This window comes from Squalius cephalus, assembly GCF_949319135.1.
Source record: "Squalius cephalus genome assembly, chromosome: 8".
In the NCBI taxonomy this organism is placed as follows: domain Eukaryota; kingdom Metazoa; phylum Chordata; class Actinopteri; order Cypriniformes; family Leuciscidae; genus Squalius; species Squalius cephalus.
The window spans coordinates 3,934,190-3,952,991 of NC_137129.1; the positions used below are offsets into that span (position 1 = coordinate 3,934,190).

The 18,802-nt window shown below is 38.0% G+C and overlaps 1 protein-coding gene across 5 annotated transcripts in view; it reads left to right on the forward strand.

The window, feature by feature from the left end:
- Window positions 1–18,802, forward strand: part of csmd3b (CUB and Sushi multiple domains 3b) — a 457,418-nt gene that overhangs the window by 383,031 nt on the left and 55,585 nt on the right. For 3 of the 5 annotated variants that reach the window (XM_079879070.1, XM_079879072.1, XM_079879073.1), the window contains 7 exons: window positions 274–462; window positions 798–956; window positions 8,013–8,201; window positions 12,979–13,164; window positions 13,798–13,992; window positions 14,101–14,274; window positions 15,272–15,445. In XM_079879070.1, the coding sequence (XP_079735196.1) occupies window positions 274–462; window positions 798–956; window positions 8,013–8,201; window positions 12,979–13,164; window positions 13,798–13,992; window positions 14,101–14,274; window positions 15,272–15,445 (1,266 nt within the window). The remainder of the gene's footprint in view (window positions 1–273; window positions 463–797; window positions 957–8,012; window positions 8,202–12,978; window positions 13,165–13,797; window positions 13,993–14,100; window positions 14,275–15,271; window positions 15,446–18,802) is intronic. The other 2 variants (XM_079879071.1, XM_079879074.1) reach the window with 1 other exon arrangement.

Consider the following 18,802-nt stretch of genomic DNA (forward strand, 5'->3'; position numbering starts at 1 on the left):
AATGTAGTTTTATTTAATTCAGTGGTTTGCCTTTGTCAAGTGTAGGTTTGTCTAGTCTAGTGTTGTCTTATCTATTCTAGTTCAGTTTCTCTGAGCTGCTCAATGTCTTTTTCATCTTTGTCTACTTGGGTTTTGGTTAGTTTCAGTTTAGAATAGAATAGAACTGAACTAAGCTAAGTGTCATAGGAAACATGATTAGTACCATATAAAACATGCCCATCTTATTGATACATACTAAATGAATACCTAATAAAATGTTTTTTTCCCCCACAGTGCAATGTCCCGCTCATGATGTTCGATTCGACTCATCGGGGGTGATTTTGAGCCCTGGCTACCCAGACAGTTACCCCAACCTACAGATGTGTTCGTGGAGCATCAACGTGGAGAAGGGCTACAACATCACCATGTATTTTGAGTTTTTCCAGACTGAGAAGGAATACGACATTCTGGAAGTCTTTGATGGTAGACTTTTTTTCTTATTTAAACTAGGCTGTTAGTGTTGCATTGGCTTTTGTAGCAATTCATGTATTTTTTTTTTAATATAAATACAACATATGAAAGGTAAAATTTGAACTTGCATTAGTCTAATACGTGTGTATATGCCTTTCACAGAGTAGTCTGCCTTTGTGGCCAAGGCTGTTATTATCTACATTTTGTCTGCTTTGCTGATATTTTCCAAACACATTTTCAAATTTTGGTCCACCATTCTACTTTTATGAGTTTCATCTGTTTTGACAGGTATAATTTGATATAACAGTCCTCCTGCAAATTGTCTTTCTCTTCTGTTTCTTTTGAAGGACCCACAATTCATAGTCAGACCCTGGCCACATTGAGCGGTGACCTCCCGACCCCCTTCAACATCACCACCACGGGCCACCAGCTTCTCCTGCGCTGGTCAGCTGACCACGGCACCAATAAGAAGGGGTTTCGCATCCGCTATGTCGGTGAGTATCAAAGTATGTATCCATTTAAATCTCTTTATTGCTTGCACGTTTTCCGTCTCTGGTCTTGAATTTGAATGAGCATGTGTACTTTGGGTAGTTGACATGAAGTACTTTTAGGTAGATGTCCTGCAAAATAATGAATAATTTCCATTTTTATATTTAAATGACCTTATTTTAAAGACACCATTAATTTAATAACACTGTTTAATGTAATATTTAGCAAAACACAAAACAAATATCCTTTTACCCATTATCCCTAAGTTTTTAGTACACTACCGTTCAAAAGTTTGGGGTCACTAAATTAACTTTTATTCAGCAAAGATGCATTAAATTGATTTAAAGTGACAATAAAGACATTTATAATGTTATAAAAGAATTATGTTTCATATTGATGCTGTTCTTTCTGTTAACTTTTATTTATTAAAGGATTCAGAATTTTCTTTTATCAAGGTTTCCACAAAAATATTTATCAGCAGAATGATTTACAACGTTGATAATAATCAGAAATGTTTCTTGAGCAGCAAATCATCATATTAGAGTGATTTCTGAAGGATCATGTGACACTGAAGACTGGAGTAATGATGCTGAAAATTCAGCTTTGATCACAGGAATAAATTACATTTTTAATATATAATGAAATAGAAAACAACTATTTCAGTTTGTAATAATATTTCACAATATTACTGTTTTTACTGTATTTTTTGGTCAAATAAATGCAGCTTTGGTGAGCAGAAGAGACTCTTTCAAAAACATTAAAAAATCTTACCGACCCCAAACTTTTGAACGGTATTTATTTAGACAAAATATATATCATTTTGATATTTTTAAGTATTTATCAGCCATAACATGAAATAATTCATGTTCATAACATGAAATAAAACATTTAAAGAAATAAATCACAATCTGGTATTATTTACTCACCCTTCTTTTACTTACATACATTTCATTATTGTTTATAAACCTAAAATCTAAATATTGATGGGGAAAAAGGTTATTGGATGTTATGCGTCAACTACCCATGAGTCAGAATCTTATGTGTGTGAATGCATGTGCACGTATATGTGTGTGTGTGGGTGTGTTCATGGATGGACGTTTCGTGTACAGTGTTAACATTTCTGTGTCGAAGTAACTTTGTTTGTCGGGTACTTTGATGGGTTTATTTTGTTGTTGTTTTCTGCCCAGGAGAGCGGTACACACTACCTTACTTCAGCTCATATATGTTTGACAAATGTCCTTTGCCATTTAGGTTCTGCACTTTACAGTCTCTTGGAAAAAATCATACTGACAGAACAAGAAAGGGCAGAGACCCATTGGCCCAATAGTGCACTGTGGTTAAGTGAATACAACACTCGCCGTTGTGGATGTCAACCAAAGACCTGGGGAATCCAAATACACATATTCTTACAACACCTCACCTTTCAGTTCCTCAAGCTTGAGTGTGTGTTCAAATGTATGGGAACGGACAGGAATGGGACAGGCAAAGCTACAGTGTGAGGGCTTTCTGTGGTCACTTAAAGCAGGTTTCCCTTGTGTCTCTGTGGTTTTTCCACGAAAGACGTTTTGCAGACATGAGCAATGCACCGTTCTCGTGGAAAAGAACAACTCTTATGTCTGTGTAGTTACAAAGTTGTGTAAATCCTAATTCAGCATGATTTGAGAATGATCCAAAAAGCATCTTGTGCTTCAAAGGAAGCAAGAACATCTGACCATCTCTTACTTTTAGTAAAAGATACTTTTAGTTACTTTTAGCTGTATATAAATTGTAATGTTAAATGTTGCAGATGAAAAATTCATATTAAAGGATGCTTTTGTACATGTTCAGTAGGGCTGGGCGATATGGCCAAAAAAAAAAATCACGATATTTTTTTTTATATCAGTCGATATCGATAATTATCACGATAAAAGTCAAATCTTTATTTCTTTCAAGTTTAAAGGCATATTTTTGCTCCTAAGTGAAAGTTGTAGAAACCAGAGCGTTAACTGTGGTTTTAAACTACTCTTTATTGTCAGAACATATCAGGACAAACACCTGCCAAACTGGTGAACATTTCACAAATCTGAGGTAGAACATTCAAACATTTGTCATTTTTCCTTAACAAAATAAATATCTTTATTGGACAATTAATTTCTTAGTTTCTGCATGTGCTAATTTTTATTTGGTAAAATGTAATATTCTGACTGTTTGAGTTTTATTAAACTTAACCACATTGGTCATCCAGTATCATGCATTTAGATCATGATAACCTCACTATCATGGCAAAATGTAACGTTATGGTTTCTATGGTATTTGTATGAAAAACAGTAGCCTAAATACGTTATTAAATACTGTAATTATATTCCATCAGTCCTTTAATACATCGTCTACATTAATAATATAATACAATTCAGTATGTATATCCCACATTTCATGGTGCAGTTAATATTACTAGGCTAATGTTACAGTAAATCCATGGTAAATGATGGGAATTTGTAGACGGAAAAGCCTTCTGACTGTATCGTTGCGCACAGTGTTTCTCCTGTTTGTCAGCGCTGTTTCATCTGCCTTTAAACTGGTTTAAAATCACGGAGACATTGTGTTAAGCGCTTCTCACTGGATCTCGTGATGAGAGCGATCAGAGTAAACGCATCGGCTCTAGTGAGCTCGCGCTGCGCTGCCGTTTGGACTTTGAGCCGAGCGGATAAATGGTCCGTGTGGCGCGCGGTTCAAATGAGTTTCGTTCCGCTTTTGGCGCATAAACATTATCGAACATTTATCGAGAAAAATTATATCGCGATAATTATCGTTATCGTTTTATCGCCCAGCCCTAATGTTCAGCTTTCTTTAGTGTGTAATGTTGCTGTTTGAGCATGAAAAAAAAAGTTTGCAAAGTTCCAGCGGGAGTTATTCGGAACAAACACCTCACAATATTCCTCATTTAAATAATTCATAAGCAGAATAAAGGGGCGGGGCCTGGTTGAGTTAGTTAGTAGTGTGTTGAAACATTTCCCAAACACGCTGGAAGCGCTTGATCAATCACAACACACTGATCCAGCCGACCAATCAGAGCACAGTGTGCTTTTCAGAAGGAGGGGCTTCATAGAGACAGGAACTAAACAGAGCGTTACTGACAGACTGGGAAGAGAGGAGCCGCAACAATGTAAAATACGGGAAAAATAATGAAACATCTCTACTCATTCTGCAATCTGGGCTGGTAACCAGAAGGTTTAAACTGAGCAAAGGCCGATCCCGAGGCGATCCTGGAGCAATCCCCATTGTGCCCATGAGCAAGGCACTTAACCTCGGGTTGCTCCAGGGGACTGTCTCTGTAACTCCATTAATTCCACCTGGTCATATGGCAAATAATGCTTTATTGTGAACTTTATCACATTACTGCAGTGGCACTGCATGTGGACATTTTAGTGTTATGAAATCTACCCTACCTCACGAGGCAATCGTTTTCCTTCCCTTGCTCTCATATTTTCTCTCAGCAATATCTCCACACCGACTTTCCATCAAAAGACTCGGCCGTTTCTGCTCAAGGGTGTCAGCACTGCTCACCTCAGCTGTGTTTTCATCACAGTTGGACTTCCTAAACCCAGTTTTAACTGTTGTTCATCTACACATCCGGGCTGAACTTCCGTTCAACTCGAGCCTGGAGTGAATTAAACCCAATGAAGTGCCTGTGAGAGCGGAGGTCAGATGCTTACACTTCCTCTAACCTGCCCATTTGAGATATATAAATAGCTCTCATACCTACATCCCCCTCACACATCTGTGACTGGTGCAGGTACAGAAGGAAGTGATGTTTGGTTGTGCATCTTCGAGCTGAGATGAAATGCAAACTGACATCCCACGTTCTAAATGCTTTTCAGGCTTTAGCCACCCTGTCAGTGGTTTTCAGCTTGTGAAATCAACGATAAATGGCTTGTTCATTTCCGTTGATAGGAGATGAAAATTTCCACATCGACATGTTAATACTTTGTTTCAGTTCAAAGGCTGAGAATCGGTTTGAATTCACTCTCAGTCTCTTGTGAAACTTGGGTAAAACCAAGTCTAACATTATGAAAGCTGCTTTCTGTCAGTGGAGTTCTCTGTTGCTGTCACGATCTCTCGCTGAGTTTGACTGACATGCTTATTGATGTGCTTCTGTTTGGTTTCAAAGTGAGTGTATGACTACAGTGCCTTCAGAAAGTATTCACACCCTGGAATCTTCTCACATTCTGATGCTGTTACACCATCAGATTGTAAAACATATTTTTAAAACACAATATTTTTTATCTCTGCTCTAACCATTTGATACATGTATCCTTTGTAGTATTTGCGGAGCAATCCACACTATAGGGATCCAGAATTCTAACCTTCCTTTCAAGCCTTTTCTTTGTAGTATTTGCCACATCCTTTGGCTCATTTGTCCTGCCGGATGGATTTAGCCTCAAATGCAGATCTGTGGCTGAAGTAGATTTTCATCCATTTGGGTCCATCCATCTGTTCTTTTTATAGCTATTATTTTTTGTATTTTTTTATTTATTTATTTTTTACTTATGATTTATTTTATTTTATCATCCTGTTAGATATCTAGCTAAAATACATTTTAATTAATTATTTTAATTTTATATTAGAGAATTATTTCTGCAGAAGTTGGAATTATTTAATTTGACATGCAACATAACAGAAGAAATACTTTTATACATTCTGAATGCACTGTTTATGAATATATGTGACTGAGGTTAAAATAATAAACCTAATGCCTAGCAAAACAAATCTGAAATATTAAGAAAATTAGTTCTTAATTTCATTATGGATGTTGTTGTTGTTTGTTTTGTTTTAAATAACAGATTTTGTAAAATGTCCTCTTTTTTCAGATTTTAGATGCATAGTTTAGATTACTGTACAAATGCATTTGTTTACCGCATGAGTATTGATAAATAGGGGCATATTTTTAACATTTTTATACAGTGACCCCAAAAGGTATTTATACGCTTATGCCACATTTGTGTGCATTTAATTATATTAGATAAACAAATCAATCCATTAAAAAAAAATAAACATAGCAAAAAGAGTTTTCAAATGAAATACTGATACAGGATCCTGTTTTTTAATGCATCCACCAAAAGCGCCTTGGGACCAGGTACTTTTGAGTTAAATGTAAAAGTGGCTGAAAAAATTGAAGTTAGTTTTGAGAAAAGGTAATAATTTTTTCAGTTATGCAATCAAATTCATGCATTTTTTTGATTGTGGCTTAAGTGTTCAAATAATTTGTGTTGCCACTGTACCTGTTTTTAAAAAAATGAAAAGAATTTGAGCTCAATCATCATGCCTTTAAGTCCATATTTAACAGAAGTTGCAAAAGAATTCTTCCTTTCCAGAATTATCTTTGGTAATATAAATTCCATTGCTAAATTTCAGTGGGCAAAACGAGTAATAAACCAGATAATGTGACCTTTTCACAAATATGAAATATTCATCTGCAGCCTGTCTCTCGAAATGTCTTCAAAACACCAGTCTGACGCCTGTTGAATGAGACGCATTCAGTTTTACAGTTCTGTATGTTATTACAGCAGAAAATGCTTCCTTAAAGAGGACCTATTTACCTATTTACCTATTTACATTTTAGAGTAGAGAGAGTAGAGAGTAGAGTAGCCTTTATTGTCACTAGTCACAAGTACCAGCGAAATGTCATTGAGGAAAGAAATACAGCATAACATGAGGAGAGGTGAGGAGAAAAAAAGGCAACCCCCAGACTATGCTCCTAAGGAGTACAGCTTGGGAACAGTAAAAAACCTCAGCAACATTAGCACATAACACAACATGAACACACAAGACTTGCAACAGGGTAGGGGAATGGGGGGTGGAAACCCAGCACAGGCAAGCAGCCATCCGGTCCTGCAGCCATTTCGGCGCTGGTCACAGACCCGCCTGTCAGACTGGTGGTACAAAGCGTTGAAGGCGTGGGATGGGGGGTGGGGTGGGTGACTGCATATCTGTATATATGTAAGAGTTTGTGTATGTGTAGGCCTGGGGAGTCGCTACGCCTGGCATCCTAATCTAGGTGCCTCAGTCCGCAGGATGTCATAGCGATACACAGCAGTTGCCATGGAGTCAACCTTGATCAGGTCCCAGACAGAGTCAACAATCAGCAGGTGTCAGTGGGGAGTGGGGGAAGGAACGCAAGAGCGTCTCACAGCAGTGCTCTACTGGAGGAGTTGTTGTTGCAGCAGCAGCCTCGGCCAAGGCCAGTGCTGGTAGAGGGGGGCCGAAAAGCAGATAAGATTGGGGTTGTTTGGTCTCGGGACGAGTGGCCGCATTCCAATTTACACAGCTCCTGGTCCATCTTAGTCTCCGAAACGATCCATTTTCCTTTGCAAAGCTGTGAGCTTCTCCATGATGTTATCCATGTTTTGGCTCATAGTCACCAAAGTCACATTTTCACCTTTCTTTAGTGTGTAATGCTGCTGTTTGAGCATGAAAAAGCTCTGCAAAGTTTCAAAGCACAAAGTTAGTTATTCTCTATATCAGTGTCAGTTTCTGAACTCCCTGAAACGCCTCCATTGTAGTCTTAGGTTTTTTCCGGGAACGAACACGTCACAATATTCCTCATTTAAATAATTCATATGCAGAATAAAGGGGCGGCAGGGCCTGGTTGAGTTAGTTAGTAGTGTGTTGAAACTGCTGGTTATGGTAAGGAGTGTGACATTTTCCAAACACGCTCGAAGCACTTAACCAATCACAACACACTGATCCAGCCGACCAATCAGAGCACAGTGTGCTTTACAGAAGGAGGGGCTTCATAGAGACAGGAACTAAACAGAGCGTTACTGACAGACTGGGAAGAGAGGAGCTGCAATAATGTCAAATATTGGGAAAATAATGTGGTTTTTGAACATTCAAGCATGAAAACCTATTCTAGTAGAGCCCAAAAACAAAATCAATACTTTGTAAAAGGGCATAACAAGTCCTCTTTAAGAGAGAGAGCTTTTTTAAATGTGCTTGTTAGTGAATGCGGCCCGTGTCACAGGGCTCGGCTCTGGGTGGTGATTAAGGAACTGATGGGGTCTGGTATCTTTCTGTCTGTCTTTCTGTCTGAACAGCTCTGTACTGCAGCACCCCAGACTCTCCCGTCCATGGATCCATAAGCAGCCAGACCGGAGGACACGTGAACAGTCTGGTCCGCTGGGCCTGCGACCGGGGATACCGGCTTATTGGAAAGAGCACCGCCGTTTGCAAAAAGACCACCTTCGGCTTCTACGCCTGGGACGCCCCGGTTCCTGCTTGCCAGGGTAAGACCCAGCAAATGGGTACGTTTACAAGTCCATTTTGTGTTTAGTAGCTGGTAACTCAAGTATGTTGTAGGTTCAATATTATGAACTCTCGCTGTTTAACCAGCCTTTGCATTGATGTTATTTACTAGCGCCACTAATTTCTCCAAACTGATTCACAGAAACACTGATCCTTATCAAACCAGACTTCTGAACACTCCCTTTCATGTCAAGCTGTGAGATGGGATAGTATTCTGGTTCCAGTTTAATATTACAAAATTAAGCTGAATCAACAGCATTTGTGGCATAATATTAATTACCACAGACAAACATTTTTTAATCATCCCTCCTTTTCTTTACGATTACTGTGTATGAAGTAAATGGGGACAATTTTTGGAGGATTTAAAAGCAGAAATGTGAAGAGTTGTTTTAGTTGTTATTAAAATGTGTGTAATATTTGAGATGTAAATTTGTTCCTGTAATTTTTACAGTAGTTTTAGGCTTTATGTTGGCAATAAAGTTGTAAAACTGAATGTAACTTTGCACAGAAAAGGATATTTTATCTCACTAAAATTATTTTAACACTGATGTCTTGTGAATATTGAAGCCATTTTCAGATTAGCCTGATTCTTTCATTTTAAGTGCCTCACTGTGACTTTGTTTTAAGAAAATGAGGGATGAATCAAAATGAATTTTTATGCTAATCACCATTATGCCACAAATGCTGTCAGTTGAGCTGAACTTGTATTAAACCCGGGGTATTCATTTAACACCAGTATTTTATTGACTTAAACACCCAACAGACCTTTTTTAAAGTCAGCCGGTAGTAATTCAGTGCTTGCAGATATGATCAGTAATTTTCCTGACGCCTCTCAAACAAGCCTTTACGGTCAGTGATGGAGACGCAGTAATTACTGTCTCACTGATACTGTTTATTCATGATCTGTCACATTAATGACTGATCCTCAGAGCTCTCTTTATCCATCGGAGTCGTCCGTCCCGCTCCACCTATCCTCTCAGACTCAGCTTCACAGTAGAGTAGATGAGCCTGACTGAATGGTTTCTGAGGTGGCGCATTCATGCGGGCCCTTCCTCCTGCACTAATGTGACAGAAAGGACCCCAACTCCCTCTAAGGGCCACGGGCTCCAGTGCCACTAACATCAAGTGACACTTAAATGACTCTGTAAACTTCAAAAAGCATTCTGGGCAACTTTCAGCCTTTTGTGTAGTGCAACGAGTTCATCTCACGTCACTGTCAGAGCCCCCTCTTGTTGAGCAGTTCTTGATATGTGCTCTTTGATTATTGGGAGGAGATTGTTTGACATCTAATGCCGTTGCTGACTGCTTATGGCGTTTCCACCGAGCGGTACGGTACAGTACGGTACAGTACTGTACGATTCCACCGCCAACAGTACCCTTACTTTATAGGCGTGGTGTAGCCTATGCCGGAAAGAAGCGTTCAACGTCATTTTCGTGCGAAGAAGAAACCCAGCAAGCAATAGCCATCATTTCACCGTCTATAGACCCAATATTGTCCGGCTATGAGTAACACACGTCTAGCCAAAATAACCTTGAATTTGGTTACATGTCGTTTTTTGCCAGAATAACTTGCGAGATGTATGATATTCCATCATTTAAGCAAAGTCAACAGTGATTACAAAGTGTTTGGTTTCATTTCTTCACTCATTTCATTTTCTTTGCTGTCTAATTGATGACTAGTCTATTCTTGGGCGATGGTTTAGACGTCTATTAAATTTTCACTGAAAGCCCAACTTCAGCCTTGTTTTAGCCTAGACGTTTGGATGGCTATTAGACGTCTTTTAAACGCAAAATTGCTTGCTGGGAAGCGACATGGTAAACAACAATGGAAGACATACAGCAGATCTTGTTCTTGCTTCTCGGCATGTGCCTGTTTGTCACAAGACGACAAGTGCCGACATAAGGCATTTTTAATGTACGCAAGTACGCAAAGTTGGGGCTCAGGGAATGACTCCCAAGGACGCGAGTCCGGTAATTCTGCAAATGGCACAGCAGCGTTCTTGAAAGCGTCACTCAGCTCGCTCTGATACTCCGGTTATCTCTGGATGTACATTTTAGGCAACAATAAAACGAAAAATGTTATAAAACACCACTCTGCCTCTTTTCGTTTTCATTTAAAGAAATCTTTAACGTTATAACCACACAAATGTGGTTCAGTCAACGCGTATTGATTATATTCACTGCATGTGTAACGTTAGCCTATTTATAACAAAATTTAATATAAAACACAACCCTGCCTCTTTTCGTTTAAATTTTTTAAAAATATTAAACATATTAATATGGTCCAGTCAATATGTGCGTTTGTACTCTGATCATCCTCACTGTAATAAAATTAAAGATGACAAAACTCTGTCTCTTTTTGTTAAATTTCAGTTTTATCAATAATAGCCGTTATAAAAGTATAAGTAAAAGGTACAAGAAGCTATAGCCTACAATAAGAAATAAAGCAAACAATTCAGTCAAACATACAAAGTCAGCGCTCTAGTCTACGGTTACAACGGTAAAGTTAAGTAGCCTAAATAAAGTTATGAAACTTCACTTAGCCCTCAGCCAAAACTATTGGCCAGGGAACAAATTATAGATTCACGAGACCAAAGATCGCCCGTTAGATATACACAAGACGAATTATATCTCATGTTTAACCACTACAGAGATGTTAGAGTCAGCAACAGACGTCATAACAACTAGCCGAGGAAGGTTGTTCCAGGATCAAACCTGGATCAAATTTTGATAAATAAACCACAGATTTGAGCTTTAAACAACTACATTCTCACCTGAAAAACGTATGTTGTCATTCCCCTTGTAGCACGCGCAAGTGAACCAATCAATGCTCTGTAGTGAGTCTAGCTCCACCCTTTAGGTACTGTACCACTGTGCTAGGTACCCCAACGGAAGGGTACCGGAACAGTGGTACGGTACGGTATGGCATTTTGGTACCCTAACCCGTACCGCTCAGTGGAAACGAGCCATTTGTTTCTCAAATGTACCAGTGGTTTTGTTGCTCATTAAATCTTGCGGGCTTGTGCACAGCAATGACTCATACTTAGTGTCATCTAAAAGTACTGTGCTTTGATAAATAATATGTTCCAGTGCTGCTTGCATAAGGGAGAAGTGAGATGGGACCGTTCCATTGGCTGGTTTACAACACTGATGACAAGCGTAGTTATAGTGGCATAGTGTTCAACTCTTTAAGTGCTATTTCATTGTTTATGATCTGTCATTGCATGCATACTTTTAACACAATATTGATCTCTCTTAGAAAGTGTCTGAACTTCAGTGTGGTTTTACACCACAAAAACTCCTTTTTTAATTAACAAGTTTATTAGGTTCCTAAACCCTGAAAAGGTTTTTGTATCCTGGGGGATACAAACGTTTGAGAGGCTGTGAAAGCGTAGGTCTCATTTCTTGGTGTTTGTTGTGAATATTTAGATCTGGTGACTTAGTTCTTTGCATTTTAAAATGACATGGTCACCTGTAGTGGGAAATCTAATCATCTTTTAGGTAAAAGTTTATGTATTTCACATATTTGCAATATTTGGTTGTTGTTAAGCGTTAGCTTATTACATTTATGTTGACATTTTATGAATTTATTATTTACATTTTTCATAATCTGTCTGTAAATGTTTGTATCTCAGGGGATACGTTGCCCTTTTAGGGGTATAAATCAAGATTTAAAGAAAATAGACCCTGGTCTCGTCTATAGACTTCAGTTCAATACTTAATACTTTTAATTAAAATGTATATTCACTTATTAAGCCATTAGTCTTAGTTAGCTAAATTGAATTCACTTATCGGTCAACAATACATGGAATTTTTCAGGCAATTTCTGTCAACACTTGATATGGTAGGAGGAAGGGGTTAAGACAATTAAATATCTGAAATCAGTCAATACTTAATTTTTTTTTTTTTTAAAGGGGTCATGAACTGACTTTTTAAAAAAAAAAATATTGTTGTCTGAGGTCAACTTATGATGTCCGCTTGGTTTTTACATTCAAAAACATGGGCGTGCTTATGGGCGTGCCGCATTGAAGACTTAGAAGTAAACGCCCACTGCTATGATTGGATAACAGTTTTGCATATTATAATGAGTTTCATGTAATGTGTGAATCGGTGGGCGGGGCTAAACAGGCAGTGTTGAAGTAGGCGTTGATCTTCTTCTGCGGTGGTTAGGGTTAGGTTAGGGTTAGGGTTAGGGTTAGGGTTAACTAACCTTTGACGTCATAGTTCCCCACTTTGAAAAACCTGTCGTTCGCTGTGCCTGGTGTCAATAAAAGCTTTTATTGGACTAATAAGGAAGTTTTCAGTTCTGAAACTTGCAGGATATTCTTATAGTATGATGACCTCTTATATATCAAAAGCTCAAGGAAAATTTGATTTCTCAGTTCATCACCCCTTTAAATCTCTAATCTCTCTTAGCTGATAACCGATATGGTACAAATATATTTCATGCATCTGTAAAAAAAAAAAAAAAGAAGCAGCAAATATGCAATTTATCTATAGTGTATCTATGCATTATTGTGATGTTTTTTACTCATAAACTTAGTATTGACCTTACATAAAGCCATTTAAAAAAAGCATGTCCAATTTCTTCTTGTAAAACCAGCCACTCGAATAACCAATTTTCAGTGCTCTAATGGTGAAATATTCTAATAGAGTAATAAGCTATGTTGAAAGGTTTTTTTAATTATCTTGTCATAATTATATTTGAAACATATGACCTAACGTTCCCTATGTCTATCTGATTTCCACACCCATTAGCTGTCTCCTGTGGGCTGCCCAAGGCTCCTGTGAACGGAGGAGTGCTTGCGATGGACTACTCTGTGGGAACACGTGTGACCTACTTCTGCAACGATGGCTACCGGCTGTCCTCCAAAGAGTTGACCAGCGCTGTGTGCCAGCCTGACGGCACCTGGAGCAACCACAACAAGGTCCCTCGCTGCTCAGGTACAGGCCACGCACAGAGAGGCAGAAGCAGAGGATCAGAGACAGTACAAGAGGAAGGAGATGGACTTGTGCACAGCGTTTTAATAGCATATGATAACTCTAGGATGTGCATTAACTGGACCCACCTAAAGAATCATCTTCTTTTTTTTGTTGTTGCATTGAACAAGAAAAGCTAATTTTATATAATTGTTGTCAGATTAATAGTCTGATTGAATCATTGAAGTGTTATTATTATTACTTTGGAAATTTCAGTATTTCCCAATTCAAGTAAGCAGGAGCTGTGTTTGTATTGCTGTTGGCTAAATAGAAAATAGCTGCCGGGCGCATAACCAAGATGGCCGCCGAGTGAATAAAAGAAATCTGTTTGCTTCAGCTTTAATATTCATTTATTTATGAGCCAATTATATCTGCCCTTCCAAAACAATGCCTCTATTCCAAAACCTAGTGAACTGCCTACTTTTAAGACAATCCATTTCCACAATAATGTTGCCTTTTAAAGACACAATTGATGTCAATTCAGTCACACCAAGGACGATAATGGCAGCATAGTTAGTTTTGGAACGGAACCATAATAAAATATTTTTGATTGGCCATTTGTTTCTGAATACTGGTTTCTGTGTATTTTCTGCACAGTTGTGGTTTGTCCGAGTATCGGATCTTTCTCTCTGGAACACGGAAGGTGGCGGATCGTTAACGGCTCGCATTATGAGTACAGAACAAAAATCATCTTCACCTGCGATCCTGGCTATTACCGACTAGGCCCCGCCCACATTCAGTGCACAGCCAATGGTGCGTGGAGCTGGAGGAACGAGAGACCCCACTGCCAAAGTAAGTGTGTCGTTCAACTCCAATCCACCAGCTGTTTGGCTCTGTTAGTCGAAGGTTTAAACCTTCCAGATTGTCTTTGTTTGTCTTACCCTCTCCCTTCCCTCTCAGTCATCTCGTGTGGGGATCTGGCCACGCCTCCCAGTGGCAAGAAAATTGGAACCCAGACCTCCTTTGGGGCCACAGCCATATTTACATGTGACAATGGGTATATGCTGGTGGGATCTACAGTGAGAGAGTGTCTATCTTCTGGTCTGTGGAGTGGAACAGAGACGCGCTGCTTGGGTAATGTGCTGTACATCCACTGCTGTTCACATCTGCTGTTTCAGGCATGTTTGCCTGGCAGTGGCTCAACTTGATTTTTAAACCTTGTTAAGTGTGACAGAATCGTCATCAACCTAGATTCTAGTGGTACTATCATTCATAAGTTTGTGTACGCCTACTCATTCTTTATTGTTACTATTTTCCGCATTTTGTAATTAAAGTCTTTTCCAAGACATAATATACCGTAAATGGAAGTGTGGGAATTAAGTAGTAAACCATTGTCTGGATAACTCTGATTCTTTCCTCCAACTTCATCCATTAATTATAATTTAATTTATTTTATTTTACTTTACTTTACTTTACTTTACTTTACTTTACTTTACTTTACTTTACTTTACTTTACTTTACTTTACTTTACTTTACACCTGATTTCCATGCATGGATATACAAAATATTTGATTATGCAAGTTTTTCACTCAAGTCATTATCCTGATAATACATTTAGCAATTTATTTCTTTAAAATTTCGAAAAAGTGAAAAAGCTATTTTATTCTTTGAAAAAAAAAAAAAAACATTTAAAATGTGACATTTTTCATAAGTATGGTTAGGCCAACTTTATATTTTTGTTGAAACTGATTAAAAAAAAATTTGGATTCTTGTATGAATAGAAAGTTCAGAGCGATTTAATGCATCCTTGCTGAATAACAGTATTAGTTTCTAAAAAACAAAACAAAAAAATCTCAATGACCCCAAGCTTTTGAACGGTGTGCATAACGCTATACACACTCACACACAGCGTCTAAGTGCTTGAATTACATTTGACCTCAATCATGTTTCTTTCCCCTGCTCCACTGAAGGTCTCACTCTTTTAAATTTACATACACTCCGCTAAACACTTAATTGCTTGAAGCAGTTGGTCTCTCTAAAAGCACTGGATGTTAATATTTTACAGTGTAATGTAGCTGCTGCTTAGACCTCTCACTTTAATCACTCTCTCTTCTCGTTCCTGTCCTTTCAGCCGGCCACTGTGGTTTACCCGAGCAGATTGTCAATGGTCAGGTGATCGGGGAGAACTTCGGCTACAGAGACACCATAGTGTACCAGTGCGTCTCCGGCTTCCGGCTCATCGGCTCCTCTGTGCGAATCTGCCAGCAGGACCACAACTGGTCTGGACAGCTGCCCATCTGCGTCCGTGAGTTTGGGACTCGCTTTTCTCTCTCAGACAAGCTGTGGAAAATTACGGAAATCATGAATAGATTCATTCAGAAAAAGGTCGAAAGCCCCACGCACTGGGTGAAGGAATAGACACAGTCACATGTAGTTTAGCTAGGGCTGTCAATTTAGCACATTAAAATGAATTAAAATAAAATGTTAATGAATTACTGGCCTATATACTATGGAAATAATATATAAAACAATATATTGAATTCTGCCACAAAAATGTCTTTGAATTGCTCTCATATGCAGGTTTTTCTCTGCAATGCATGCAGTTAATTCTGATTAATTAAGAGAAGTTTGAGGTTAGTAAGTTTTTTTTTTTTTTTATTCAGCAAGGATGCATTCAATTGATCAAAAGTGACAGTAAAGACATTTTATTATGTTACTAAAGATTTATAATTCACGTTGAAGCTGTTCTTTCTTTATATTCTTTAAATGATCCTGAAAAAAAATCAGTACAACTGTTTTCAGCATTGATAATAATCATAAATGTTTCTTGAGCAGCAAATCAGCATATTAGAGTGATTTCTGAAGGAACATGTGACACTGAAGACTGCAGTAATGATGCTGAAAATTCAGCTTTGATCACAGGAATAAATTAAATTTTACTAAATATTCAAATAGAAAACAGTTATTTCAAATTGTAAAAATATTTCACAATATTTTTATTTTTACTGTATTTTTTATCAAATAAATGCAGTCTTGGTGAGCAGAAGAGACTTCTATACTAAAAAAAGTAAAAAAAATCCTACTGACCCCAAACTGTTGAAAGTGTAATTCATTTATTTAAAGCTTTGACTCAATTGACAGCCCTAATTTTAGCACACTTACTGTTGCAGTTTTGACTACTAATATATCTGGGACACAGAGAATAAGCATAAGGGGACGTGACATCTTGACGCCAGCGCTCCGTCTCTCCTTCTTAAATGGCACTGGCATTTAAAGAATCCACCTTAAGAGCTCTCTGTATTTAGGGAGCTATTTATATTTTTAAAAAAGTGGCGTCACTGTCATCTCCTACTGGGTCCACACACACACACTCACATCCTACATTTATCAGACACGCACTGCAGCAGGTCTGCCTCACTTCAATGGGGGCGTTTATTTGTTTGAAGAACATTTAGACTAAATGAGCTGATATAAAGGATCTGCAGGGAAAGTAATGAAGTCTCATCAAAAGCTGCAGTATTTGAGACTGCAGGATTTATCCACATCATCTCCCATTTTATTAAAATTATAGTTCACCCAAAAATGCAAATTCTGTCATTTGCTCGCACTCGTGTCATTCCAAACCTGTATGAGTCAAGTCAGGGCACATTTATTTCTATAGCACTTTATACAACACGGATCGTTTCAAAGCAGCTTTACAGTGACAAACAGGAAAATAATGATTCACTTCTGCTGTAAAGCAGCTCTAAGAAGACAATAGTGAACTAACATAGTAGGATGTCCTGTTACTTTATCCTCTACAGTAAAAGACCTGGGTGTTATACTAGACTGCAACCTGTCTTTTGAAAATCATATTTCATATGTTACAAGAACAGCCTTTTTCCACCTTAGAAACATTGCTAAGCTACGTAACATGCTATCTGTTTCTGATGCAGAAAAGTTAGTTCATGCATTCATGACCTCGAGACTAGATTACTGTAATGCTTTATTAGCCGGTTGTCCTGCATCTTCAATAAACAAGCTACAGTTAGTCCAAAATGCCGCTGCTAGAGTTCTTACTAGATCAAGAAAATATGATCATATAACACCAATTTTATCATCACTACATTGGTTACCTATAAAGTCCCGTATTAATTACAAGGTATTGCTACTGACTTATAAAGCCCTAAACGTCTTAGCTCCAGTCTATTTAACCGATCTTCTATCGCCCTATAATCCATCGCGCTCTTTAAGATCACTAAATTCGAGGCTTTTGGTCATACCTAGGATATCCAGATCCACCAAAGGAGGGAGAGCATTTTCACATTTAGCTCCAAAACTCTGGAATAGCCTTCCTGATACTGTTCGTTGCTCAGACTCGCTCTCCCAGTTTAAAACTAGATTAAAGACGCATCTCTTCAGCCAGGCATTCATATAATACTTTTAATCTTACAGTTAAATCCGACCTCTAGTTCATAAACGCCAGAGGAGAACTGGCCCCCGACTGAGCCTGGGTTCTCCCAAGGTTTTTTTTTTCTTGGAGTTTTTCGGTTCCTTGCCACTGTTGCCTTTGGCTTGCTCAGTTGGGGATACTTAATTTAATTAATCAATCAACAATACTATTGATCAGCATTACCAAACGTGGACGTTTTCCACTAGAAACAAACATTGATGTACTATTTTAATTTAATACTGTGAAGCTGCTTTGATACAATCTGTATTGTGAAAAGCGCTATATAAATAAACTTGACTTGACTTGAACATTATTCAATACAATCGTCATTATTCAGTTGAAATCAGTTCAGTGTTGATTCAGTTCAAGTTTAATGACTGTATAAAGTTCATCAGTTATGGAATGAGTTCAGTTCAGCTATAACGCAGATCTGGTGGAAACGGTCATCATCAGCTCAGTGTGTCAGTTCAGTCAAATCAGTAATAATGTTGAGTATTAAAAGTCCCCAACTAAGCAAGCCAGAGCCGCCAAACGAACCCAAACTCCATCGGTGACAGAAATGGAGAAAAAAAAATATGTGGAAGAAAACAGGCTCAGTTTATTCTCTCAGTTCTGGACAGATAAATGAACAAAGCGTGGTTTAAATCGCAAGTCAGCATCACAAGTCAGATTGGGAATTGATCATTCAGAATATTTCATCCGAATGACATTGTTTCCTCTGTAAAACACAGAACTGAAGATATTTTGAAGGACTGCTTTTATCCAAAACATCACTGAACCCCATTAACCACTTTCATTCAAAATATCTCCTTTTGTGTTCCTCAGAAGAAACCATGTCAGAAAATGATGACAGATTTCTGTTTTTTGGCAGAACGAACCCTTTATGTCACGTGCGTGATGAGGGCGGATCCTGTCCTGAATACAGCATCTTCATCTTCTTATACAAAATTAGCAAATACTTTTAAGCTGGTGGTTTTCAAATGGCGGGTTATGACCTAAAATGAGTTGCAGGCTGTGTTATTTTAGTTTTTATTGTAGTTTTTAATTATATTTTTTGTTTTTAAGTGTTAGCCATTTCATTCTGTGATTCTGTAATTAAAAATATTGATGTTTAGATTTTTTTAGTTTTATTTACAGCATTTCTAGGTAATCATTTTAGTGCTTCAACTTATTTCAGTTTATTGCCAAGGCATACAGTTTTTCAACTAATAGTTATATTTTATTTTATTT